At 43.1% G+C, this 12,239-nt stretch overlaps 1 protein-coding gene and 1 non-coding gene across 2 annotated transcripts in view; both read left to right on the top strand.

The window, feature by feature from the left end:
- The first annotated feature begins 1,505 nt into the window (after window positions 1-1,505).
- The window catches only part of HSD17B4 (hydroxysteroid 17-beta dehydrogenase 4), a 91,952-nt gene continuing 81,218 nt past the window's right edge, over window positions 1,506-12,239 (top strand). Inside the window, exons 1-2 of the mRNA XM_045069353.1 lie at window positions 1,506-1,689; window positions 6,615-6,668. Of these exons, the coding sequence (XP_044925288.1) occupies window positions 1,632-1,689; window positions 6,615-6,668 (112 nt within the window). The 5' untranslated portion in view covers window positions 1,506-1,631. The remainder of the gene's footprint in view (window positions 1,690-6,614; window positions 6,669-12,239) is intronic.
- On the top strand, window positions 5,714-5,786 carry TRNAT-UGU. Its single transcript has one exon. It is a non-coding gene; the product is annotated as a tRNA-Thr (tRNA).

The raw sequence follows: 12,239 nt of genomic DNA, 5'->3' as shown, positions 1-12,239 counted from the left end.
CTTTATAGTTAAGAGTCTCTCATGATTTGTTTCCCTCTCAATTTAAATTTCACGTATAAATAATTTACGTTAAATTTCACGTATGAGTGAAATCCTGTGGTATTTGTCTTTCTCCGACTTATTTCGCTTAGCTTAATGTACTCTAGCTACATTCACATCATTGCGAATGGCAAGATTTCATTCTTTTTGATGGCTGAGTCCTATTCTTGTGTGTGTATGTGTGTGTGTGTGTATGTGTATTTGGGTATTTGGGCTCTTTCCAAATAGTTTGGCTACTGTTGAGAGTACTAACACTAAAGCAGCTGAGTTCCTTGAGCAAGGTCACTCAGCCTGCCTCCAGTATTTGTCAGTGGGCTGCAAGCTGTAAAGAGATATAATTTTTCTACATTTCTTTTCCCTTTGTTCTCCACACACGATTAGCAGACCTGTGCAGATTTATCATATGTTCAATCATGCTGCTTTGCTATGAAGGGTTTACCTTTAATAACTTTGAATAGCTCTGGAGGAACTTATTCATCTGGAAACTTGTGCCTTCCACCCATAGATGCTTAATAATTGTTAAATGAATGAAATACAACATATGACTTTTCTCAATATTCAAAAGCAAAGATCAGGGTGCCTGGGTGGCTCAGTGGGTTAAGCCGCTGCCTTTGGCTCAGGTCATGATCTCAGGGTCCTGGGATCGAATCCCGCATTGGGCTCTCTGCTTAGCAGGGAGCCTGCTTCCTCCTCTCTCTCTCTCTCTCAGCCTGCCTCTCTGCCTACTTGTGATCTCTCTCTGTCAAATAAATAAATAAAATCTTAAAAAAAAAACAAAACGCAGAGATCATTTAGAAGCACTTGTTAGAAGCCTTTTTTTTTTTGGTCCCCAGAGATTCTATTGGGATGTCAGTGTGAGGGTTCACGACTCTGTTTTTAACAGTTCTTGGATGATTTTCATGCACGAGATTCAGGGGTTACATTCTAACAAATCTTTACTCATTGGTAAGGGGTGCCTTTTTTTCCTTCGGGTCTATGCCTGAAAGTTATTTAAAAATAGGGGCTGCGGGGCACCTGGGTGGCTCAGTGGGTTAACTCAGGTCATGGTCTCAGGGTCCTGGGATCGAGCCCCACATCGGGCTCTCGCTTGGCAGGAAGCCTGCTTCCCCCTCTCTCTCTGCCTGCTGCTATGCCTACTTGTGATCTCTCTCTCTGTGTCAAATAAATAAATAAAATCTTAAAAAAAAAATAGGGGCTGCGTCCTATTTCTTTAGGCTAGCGCCTAAGTCCAGAAAACACTTGTTGAATGAATGACAAAATGATAGGAGAATGGATGTACGTTTGGTGCCCTGTCAGCCATTTACCACACAGGTCCTCGAGGATCCCATTACTTTTAACAGCGAAAGTGGACCTTTAAAGTCAAACCTCTTAAAAAGGTTCTCCGAGGCCCTGGACTACATTTCCCACTGGACTACATTTCCCAGAGTTCCAAGGGATTCCCGCGCAGGCGCACTTGGAAGTGCGTCCTTTTCCTTCCCTGAAGCCCTCAGGTCACTCCCATCCCTCCCCTTCCATGCCATCTTTCCTCGGCGTGTCGCAGGGGGAGCTGCAGCGATTCGGCTTGTGTGTCTGTGTCGCAGCAGGCTGGACTCATGGCCTCGCTGCTGCGTTTCGACGGGCGGGTGGTACTGGTCACCGGCGCGGGGGGAGGTGAGCACGCGAAAGCCGGAGAGCGGACGCCCGCCTAGCCTTGGCGCCCGGAGCCCCCCTTCTCGTCCCGGACTCCACGCGCAGCCGCAGCTGCTGTCCCGGGGGCTGCGGGCGGTGATGGGGCGGCGGTGGGGGCCGGGTGAAGGCGGCGTGAAGAACCAGCCAGGGGACCGGTGGGCCGGGTGGGAGGGCGGGTAACGGCCGTTCTCGAGGTGCCGACTCTGCCGAGGAGGGAGAGGTGGGCCTGGCCGGCGTTGAGTCCAGAACCCCCCCCCCCCCCCCCCGCCGCCCTGTCACGGAGTCCCGTGCAGCTTCCCAAGGCCCCCGGGGGTCCTGCAAGAGAGAGAGGGGCCGGGCTGCCCTGCGGTGGTCAGGACTCGATAAAAGTTCTCACTGATGCTGGGTCGCCTCTCTTCTCGCCTGAGGCCTCTTGTCGAGTCCTCGGAAGGCGGTGGAAAAGCCAGGCGCGACAGGAGTCACCCCCAGAGGAGGAGGGATGGCAGCCCCTTGCCTTTGAAAAGTCAGCTGTGCAGTGTTTCTCTTCCTCTTTCACAGGGTTCTAAGCCTATGAGAGGTTCTTCTTTAGAGAGGGGTGTCTGGGGAGTGTCTTCTCGTTGGAGTGTGTGTGCTTATCTAGCCAAACACTGTAGTGGACAGGCTGGGCTCTTGGTGCGAGTTGTAAACTCAGAATGCCTGCGGGAGTCAGGCAGGTGTTAGGGTGGGCGTGGGATAGGAACAACAGAAACTTGGGGGGGGGGGTGGATATTTCTGGAGTGGGCCAGATCAGAATGGAGATTTGTTAGGTGGAAAAACCCTATTCTTGAAGGAGGAAAAAAAAAAAAAAAAGAGGAAAACCGCTCATACCCATGGTGGTGGTCTGTCCTGTGATTATATGCTATTTCCCACCAGCGGGTGACCGCTCTAACCCCCAGGTGTTGGGATCTTGACCTTCTTTGCCTTTGATTCCCATGGCTGGTACCTTCTATCTAGAATAGACCTAATATGTAATTAATTTAAATTGTGTATTAAAAGTCACAACAGTGGAATTGTCAGTTAATCTATTTGTATCTTCACGTCTTTGTTGATAGATTCTAATGCCCCCATTCCCAAGTTGCTTTTAGTCTTAATTGGTGGCCAAGAATTTTATACCCATAGCTATATTCATCCTAAAATGATCCTATGTTTTTGGGAAACCTTCTTTCTTTAGTTTCTTTCTTTCTTTCTTTTTTTTTTTTTTTTTAAAGTAGGCTCCATGCCCAGCTTGGAGCCCAGTGCTGGGCTTGAGCTGATGACCCTGAGCTTGAGACCTGAGGGGAGATCAAGAGTTGGTTGCTTAACCAACAGAGCCACCCAGGTGCCCCTGGAGAGCATTTTGTTTACACTTTGCCTTTGATGGAAATAATTAAGTGATGCATTGAGTGTTGTAAGCCTGTTTAAATAGTGAGTGATTTGCAGTTTGAAATACCTTTTGCACCATGACCCAGGACACCCAATACACCATTCATGACATGATACATGGTAAATGAAGTACCCTCTAAAATTTTCTATTTCACTAAGTAAATGCACATTGTAATCTCCTAAACTGATCTTGTGAATCATTAATGAGTTGTGAGTAGACAATAATGGACTTAGTACCTCCTGTTTATAGAGCCCTGCAGACTTTCCCTTGCCTGGATTATGGTATGGTCACCAACTCTTGCTGATCTGAGGGAGATAAATAATTTTGTAGTGAAGTTGAGACTGTCCTAGGTCATCATTGAAAAACGGAGACAGAGATCAAGTTGCATTCCTATCATGGAGACTTGTCCTTGAGGTCTTGGGTTTCTCATTTAGAGATTCATACCCATATAACTGAGTCAGTGCTGAACATCCCAGGAGGGTATCCATGAATGCCTGCAGGGCCTGATTTGAGAATTAGTTTGACTCCAACCCACTCCTATTCTACAGATAAGAGAAATTTATCAGGGTACCTGGGTGTCAGCCTTTGGCTTTGGTTATGATACCAGGGTCCTGGGACTGAGTCGGACTCCCTGCTTAGCAGGGAGCCTACTTCTCCCTCTCCCTCTGCTGCTTACCTTGGTTGTGCTCTGTCTCTCAAATCAATAAGTAAAATCTTAAAAAAAAAAATCTATATATATATATTTGCACTATTCAGGTGCTGTTGTTTAGCTTGAAATACAGATTAGTTTATTGGGAGACCTGGAAGGAGAGTTATAGGATTGTCCACACAATTCTCTGTGCTTATCAAGCCAAGCACAGTACTTCAGCTGGAGTATTTTGCCGTGGTTGGTGGTATAACAGGGGAATAACAGGGTATAATAGCCATTTATTGATTGACTGAAGTGGTTGTTGGGAATGTAACTGTTGAAAGTTGAGGATTTGGGCCATGGAAGAAGGAAGGAAGTCCAGTCATTTTGAATTTCAGAGGGTTTTGAGAGCACAGATTTTGCATCTGGAACTAGTGAGAAGTGTGTGAGTAGCTGGAGATTCTGAGTAAAGCTGGAAAGGGAAATAGTCTAGGGAGCTATTTTCAGGGGCTTTGTTGTTAACTTAGGAGTGTAAACTACCTAACCCTAAATGAGCAGTTTGAGTTAAGAGTCAACTGAGATTTGACAGTGTTAAAGAAATTAAGGTCAAATAAAAAAAGAAATGAAGAAGAGTGATTGGCAGTGAATTTAGGTGTGGGTGAGAAGAGAATTAAGAATTAGGAAGATGTGAGGGAATTAAGAGATTATGATGAAATGGAGGCTCTTGGATTTAACTTTTTGTGCCTTTGACTCTGAAGCTGTGCTGGGTTGTGTGGGAAATACAAAAGCGTGACATATTCAGTCTCAGCTGTCAAGGACGTTCTAGTTTAATTGGAGAGGCAGACTAATGGACATAAAGTATTAAATAATGTTTATATAAACACTATGCAAGGGTCCTTCCTAATCTGTTAATGAGTTAGTGGGGTTGGAGGGAAAAGAAAGGAGACTGTCACTTTTGACTTTATATGCAGATTTGTGTATAGTTTATACCGGCCTTGATGATAAAGGAACATCATTTACATTATCTTTTGAGAGAACTATATAACTTGATTTTAAGTTGAGACAGTTCTCTTATTAAATTAGATCACTCTCTCTACCAGCGACTCACCCCATTCCTTTCATCCATTGATTTTCTATTGTGTTACCATTAATTTTGCATTCCAGGATCTTCTGGTCATAAACCTTTGATTTCCTTAAAAACAACAATGTTTAGAACACGTGCTTCAGCCTTGATCTGATAAGATATGAGAGGACTTAAGTTACATGTATTGGCTGAAGACTTTTTCCCTTTTTTTTTTAAAGATTTATTTATTTACTTGGAGAAAGAGCACGCACAAGCAAGGGGAGCAGCAGGCAGAGGGAGAAGCAGGCTCCCTGGGAGCCAGATGGGGGGCTCGATCCCAGGACTTCAGGATCATGACCTGAGCCGAAGGCAGACACTTAACAGATAGCCTCCCTTGAGTGTCTGGCTAAAGTCTCTCTTACCCATTCAAAGTGAATTAGCTTCTAAAATAAGTTATTTGGTGATATATTTCAGTTTTGGAAAATTTTTATATTTTTGGGTTCTTTTTAGAAGAGCCTGATACTTTTAGCAATCTTAATTTGTTATTTGTATGCTGCTTTATCAATTTAAATTAAATATAAGCTACTAATTAAATTTATCAGGTAATTTAAATGAAAAAGATATATATATGTTAAAATGATTTAAATAATATAGAAGTAAGTCTTCCACCCTTGGCTGCTAGTTACACAGTTCTCTTTCCAGAGGTAACTTCATAATTGCCATTTCATATATATTTATCCTGAGATACTCTGTACCTCTAAAACCTATATAAGTATATGTATATATTTTGGATAACAAATTTACACCTTGTACCTCTGAGTCTGAAATAAATATTTTTTGTGTTTGGTAATTGTGTAGTCAAGGTTTGGTACAGGATATAGAAATCATTAGATATTTGAAGCAGGAAAGGATTTAATACAGGTATTTAGGGGATGCCTGGCTAGCTCAGTGGGTGGAGCATGTGACTTGTAATCTCAGGGTCATGAGTTCAAGCCCCATGTTGGGCATAGAGTCTACTTAAAAAAATAAAATTAAAGAATTAAAAAACAAAACAAAACAAAACTACTACAGGCAGTTGGGTATTTGACATTTTGTCTTGCAATGACTTGTGGAACCATCGTAACTGGTTCAGGAGGGAATTCCTAACTCGGGGGCTGCTGTTGGAACTGCTACAGTCCAAATAGCCACACAGTACCAAGGGTCTAAAGAGTGGAAGCTGCCAGCTGGAGCTTGATCAAGAGGGAGCTCAATCAAGAACTACACACACTGTTTCTTAATACCTGGGAAGATTTCGGAAAGCAGCTCCTTAACCAGTGGTGACAGCCAGAAGTCACCATAAGCTAACTTGGCTCATTTCCACCTTCCAGAAGTGGAAATGCCTTTAACGGTGGAACCTTGGAGCCTCCTAGCATCGGGGTCGGAGGTTGGGAAATGGTGGGCAGAATAGGTGGAAAATACGGTTTTAAGCTTTCTGACCTCTGTAAATAGAAGAGGGTGAGCTAGATGGGGAGAGTCCTATCATTATAATGTAGTTAATTGCTGGCCACTTACTTTAAAGATTATTTATTTATTTATTTGACAGATCACAAGTAGGTAGAGAGGCAGGCAGAGAGTGGGGGGAAGCAGGCTCTCCGCCGAGCAGAGAGCCCAAAGTGGGGCTGGATCCCAGGACCCTGAGATCATGATCTGAGCCAAAGGGCAGAGGCTTAACCCACTGAGCCACCCAGGCACCCCTTGCCGGTTACTTTAAAATAGGAGTTGATTTGAATGGACCCCAAAATTGCTAACATTTGTTCAACTCTCTTGATGCCTTTTTTTTTTTTTTTTTTTTTTAGGACTGGGCCGATCCTATGCCCTGGCTTTTGCAGAAAGAGGAGCATTCGTTGTTGGTAAGTTGATAAAATTTCCTTTTTAACGAGTAGCTGGGATTGAAAGTACCGTCCACACAAGTCAGTCACCTTTGTCTTTATGTGAAATCATTTGTCAATGTCAGATTTCATCCTCATTATTTCTTCTGCTGGCAAAAGTATTCCTCCTTGAGGCTGACTTTCTAATTTACTTTTTTTTTGTTGTTTTTAAAGATTTTATTTATTTATTTGACACAGAGAGATCACAAATAGGCGGAGAGGCAGGCAGAGAGAGAGGAGGAAGCAGGCTCCCCGCTGAGCAGAGAGCCTGATGCGGGGCTTGATCCCAGGACTCTGGGATCACAACCTGATCCGAAGGCAGAGGCTTTAACCCACTGAGCCACCCAGGCGCCCCATCTAATTTACTTTTTTAAAGTAGACTAGTTCCGCAGAGTCTGAAGCTGAACAGAATTGATAAGGTGGTCACCCATTCATTGTACAGAAGGAAATTCTTGAATTTGGTAAACTGTGAGCTGTAATTTTTTGAGACAGAAGGCTGATGCAGAATGAATCCCTTTAAGTATAAATATATTGATAAAAATAAGAAGTTTGGATTCAGGGAATCCAAAGTATGTTTCTTTTTTCTTTTTTTGTTTCTTTTTAAATCTCTTTCATCAAAATTTTTCCTCGGGAAGTTTTTACCAACAAATCTTTAAAGTTTTCATTGAAGGGACAGTTGGATGAATTTTATTATGGTCATCAGTTGGAAGGCGCTGCATTGAAGGATCACAAGGTGCGAGGTTTTAATAATTTAAATGTTTTGGTCTGGCATGATGTGGTATGCACGCGGGAGTGGATTTGTCTGCCGCCAAGCCTTGTTGGACAGTAACTGAACGAGTGCTCAGTGCAGGATACATAGTAGGTAGAGCAGACGATAGGGCCTAGTATTTACTAGTCTCTTTGTTGAGATAAAATTGTTGGCCCACAAGGGCTTAATAATGACCGTTTTTCTACCTCTTACTAAGGCACACAGAGAGAGATAAATTTCCCCCAATTTGTGTTTGGAGACATGTATAAGAAAAGGGTAAGCAGGCACCCTGGTTTTCTAGATAAAGAACATGCAAGCAGGACATTTAATTATACTCTTCTCCCTCAGGTGGATATGTAGCTTATCTTTATGTAAGGGACATAGAATCTTTGGATGTTCCTTGTTTAAAGGCATATCTCTGCCCCTTGTGGCAAGCACCAGTTTTGTTATTTTGGTATTTAGCCAGAGGGCGTGGGCTCCGTTCAGGCCCCTTTTGCCAGATTTTCGCAAGATGCTTCATTGTCAAGGTCCATAGTCCCATGTTCCTGTTTTTTCTCTTATTTCTGTTGCTGCTGCTTAATATTTTTACCCTATAACTTTTGATTTAGTTACCTTTTTTTCCTGCTCAGGTCTGTGTGGGTTTTATCTTCTGTATCTTCTAAAGGACCTAGACTATTTCCTTGTGCAGAGAAGGTACTTTGTTCACTGGTCCTTTTTTGTTGTTTGACATAGACTCTTCTTGGAGGGGGTTGGGGTGGGGAAGGTATGTCTTTTGAGATTGGTCAAATAAATTCCTTTTTTTGTGTGGGATTAAGATACAATCTTAGTTTATAAACTTATTTTGTAAAAACTTTACAGCATCGTGTGTTCATGTGGGTCATTTTTCCTGTATTGATCTCTTACTGTTGAGTTTATTAAATTCAGAACAGGAGCTTTAAAATTCTAACAAAAAGAGAAAGAGGTCTTGTATGTCTTTTTATTTTGTCATTGCAGCAAGTGCTGGTGAAGTCCAGCAGGACAGGTTCTGTGTCTTGCAAAATCATTTGTTGTACTTGGCTGAAGAGCCAGATTTTGTTTGGTTAAGGGCTTGCAAAATCATTTGTCATACTTGGCTGAAGAGCCAGATTTCGTTTGGTTAAGGGGAAAGTCAGTCTGTTGAAATGGCTTAGCTTTTTTTTTTTTTTTAAAGATTTATTTATTTATTTGACAGAGAGAAATTACAAGTAGGCAGAGAGGCAGGCAGAGAGAGAGAGGAGGAAGCAGGCTCCCTGCTGAGCAGAGAGCCCGATGCGGGACTCGATCCCAGGACCCTGAGATCATGACCCGAGCCGAAGGCAGCGGCTTAACCCACTGAGCCACCCAGGCGCCCAATGGCTTAGCTTTTGGTGGATTTTTTTCTACTGTTTTTTTTTTTTTTTTTTGTGACCTACCTGTGAACTTTCTAGACCAGCTGCAAGTTGTGTTCCTCCCTGGCCACTGCTACCCCCTAGTTTTAGCTTTTCAGATACCTGTTTCTAGCTTGCATTACACACACTACTGTTTCTTCTTTGTTAATTTTTGTTCTGCCCAGTGTATTTTTTACATGAGTAAGAAAAAGTAGAGGAATAAATAAACCTGGGTGGGTATGACATCAGAGTATCTTGTCTATGAAAAAGTGATTCCTCCTAATGTTATGACTAGCTCAGAGTTCCTTAAGAAGTAAGACCAAAAGGGTAGAGTAGTTTGTTTCTCATGTAAGTCACCTTATGCTGGCTTATGCTGGGTTAACACACAAATCTCAATGTCTGATAATAGTAAAGAATTATTTCATGCTTTTGTGGCCTTTTAGCGTCCAGTCAACTGTGTCTCTGCTCTCAGTGTCTTCCTAATTTCAGGATCCGAGCTAAAGGAGCAGCTTCTGTCTGGGACATTGTTGTTCTTGGGACGGAGGGAGGAAACCAGTGGATCCATGATGGCTCCTAAGTCTCTTCTTAGCTTGCCACTGCCACTCCTGTTTCTTTGGCCAGGGGAAATCCCTTGGCCAAGCATCACAAAGGATACTCTCTGACTTCATGTTAATATGATTGCTGTGTTTTATATCCCATAATAGAAAGAATTGTGGGAGATTGCAGTCTGGGTATAAGAACTGGTTACAACAAGGGATGTTCAGTGTTGTCTAAATTATATCTTACAGGAAATGGTTTTACATGCCTGTGAGTGTTGACACTGGAATTTTTTGGACTTTTCTCAGGAGCCATAGGCAGGACTCTTGAGTTTTAAGTTTTCTCTTGAGGGCATGAGCAGAAAGATGACTCAGCAGGAAGAACCTCTCTTGACCATTAGAAAGGCAGAACCTTTTCAGTTCTTGAACTGGAGAAGGAGCACCTTCGGTCATTGAAATCACAATCCTTTAAGATGGGCATGATTGCTTGCCTGTGCTGCTGTTACACAGTGGCTGGTAAAGAAGACTCTTAGGTTCCCAGGGCCTGATGACAGAGTCTGTGTTTCCAAGCCCTGTGTGATCCTCACAGCTGAAAGGGAAACGGTGGTGGGAAAAACACTGCCTTCCAAGTCAGGTTGGGCTTCCAGTCCTGGCTATGCTGCCCAACCATATGATCTCTTACACTTTAGTAGCCACCTTATCAAACTTTGAGAATTATGGTGGGGATTAAGTGACATCAAAAACTAAAGGCCTAACAGACACATGAAGAAATGCTTCACATCACTTGGCATCAGGGCAATACAAATCAAAACCACAATGAGATACCACCTCACACCAGTCAGAATGGCTAAAATTAACAAGTCAGAAAATCCCCGCTGGCGAGGATGCGGAGAAAGGGGAACCCTCCTACACTGTTGGTGGGAATGCAAGCTGGTGCAGCCACCCTGGAAAATAGCATGGAGGTTCCTCAAAAAGTTGAAAATAGAACTACCCTATAACCCAGCAATTGCACTACTCGGTATTTACCCTAAAGATACAAACGTAGTGATCCAAAGGGGCACGTGCACCTGAATGTTTATAGCAGCAATGTCCACAATAGCCAAACTATGGAAAGAACCTAGATGTCCATCAACAGATGAATGGATCAAGAAGATGTGGTATATATACACACAATGGAATACTATGCAGCCATCAAAAGAAATGAAATCTTGTCATTTGCGATGACGTGGATGGAACTAGAGGGTATTATGCTTAGTGAAATAAGTCAAGTGGAGAAAGACAACTATCATATGATCTCCCTGATACGAGGAAGTAGAGATGCAACATGGGGGGTTTGGAGGGTAGGAAAAGAATAAATGAAACAAGATGGGATTGGGAGGGAGACAAACCATCAGAGACTCTTAATCTCACAAAAGAAACTGAGTGTTGATGGGGGGAGGGGGTCGGGAGAGGGTAGTGGGATTGTGGACATTGGGGAGGGTATGTGCTATGGTGAGTGCTGTGAAGTGTGTAAACCTGGTGACTCACAGACCTGTACCCCTGGGGCTAATGACACATTATATGTTTATAAAATAAAAAAAAACAGAAAAAACAAAAAAAAACTAAAGGCCTGGGCACCTGGGTGGCTCAGCTGTTGGGCTGTGCCTGTAGTTCTGGTCATGGTGCCGGGGTCCTGGGCTTGAGCCCCGCGTGGGGCTCCCTGCTTGGCCGGAGGTCCTGCTTCTCCCTTTCCTACTCCCCTTGCTTGTGTTCCCTCTCTTGTTGTCTCTCTCTCTGTCAGATAAATAAATAAAATCTTAAAAAAACAAAAACAAAGAATACTAAAGGCCTTTGTAAAGGGAAAAGAATGGCGCCAATGGTAGGGACTGCCTGCCGTGTGTGAGGCCCTTTGCTTAGGACCTAGAATGTCCAAGTGAGCCTGAGGTCTTGCTCAGGCAAGGGCATCCTAGCCTCCTTATATATAACGTGTTTCTATTTTAGATCCTTAAAGAAAAGGGTCTACCTTAGGCACTGATGTATTCTCTCCAGTGTAAACTCAGTGCTTTGCTTAGCGATCACTTAAGACATACATGCTGAAGCTGGTGCAGCCACTCCGGGGAATGATACGGGAGTTCCTCACCAAGCTGAAAACAGAGTTACCCTTCCATCCGGCAATTGCACTAGTAAGTATTTACCCAAAGAATACAGTATACATATCGAAGGAGTACATGCACCCTGATGTTTAGAGCAGCATTATCAACAATAGCCAAACTATGGAAACAGCCCACATGCCCATCGAGTGATGAGTGGATAACAAAGACACACACACACACACACACACACACAGGAATACTACCCAGCCATCAAAAAGAATGGCATCTTGCCATTTGCAGTGATGTGGATGGAGGGAGAGCGTGCTGTGCTCAGTGAAATGAGTCAATCAGAGAAGGACAAGTAACAGGTGATTCCATTCATGTGGAATTTAAGAAAGAAAATGCACGAATGTAGGAGAGGGAGAAAGAGAGGGAAATAAATCACGAGAGACTCAACTATGGAGAAGAAAGTGAGAGGCGATGGAAGAAGGTGGGTGGGGGATGGGCTAGATGGGGGATAGATATTAAGGAGGGCACTTGTGGTGATGGGCATTGGGTGTTGTGTGTAAGTGATGAACTCTTCTCCTGAAACCAATATTGCGCTGTATGCCAACTAACTGGAATTTAAATTAAATGGCTTATTTATAAATAAATAAATAAATAAATAAATGGGAAAAAAGGACATAACATGCTGATTAAGTGAATGGGTTATATGACACATGGAGAAGGATCGCAAGAAGGTATGTGTGGATTCCAGCTTATATAAATGAGCTATACATACAATGCCCACACCTTCCCCAGATGCTTCTTAG

This window comes from Mustela putorius, unplaced genomic scaffold (assembly GCF_011764305.1).
Source record: "Mustela putorius furo isolate JIRA1106 unplaced genomic scaffold, ASM1176430v1.1 tig00003923_pilon_pilon_pilon, whole genome shotgun sequence".
NCBI lineage: Eukaryota > Metazoa > Chordata > Mammalia > Carnivora > Mustelidae > Mustela > Mustela putorius.
Note: the sequence above shows the minus strand (reverse complement) of the source record. Positions and strands in the feature narration are given on the sequence as shown.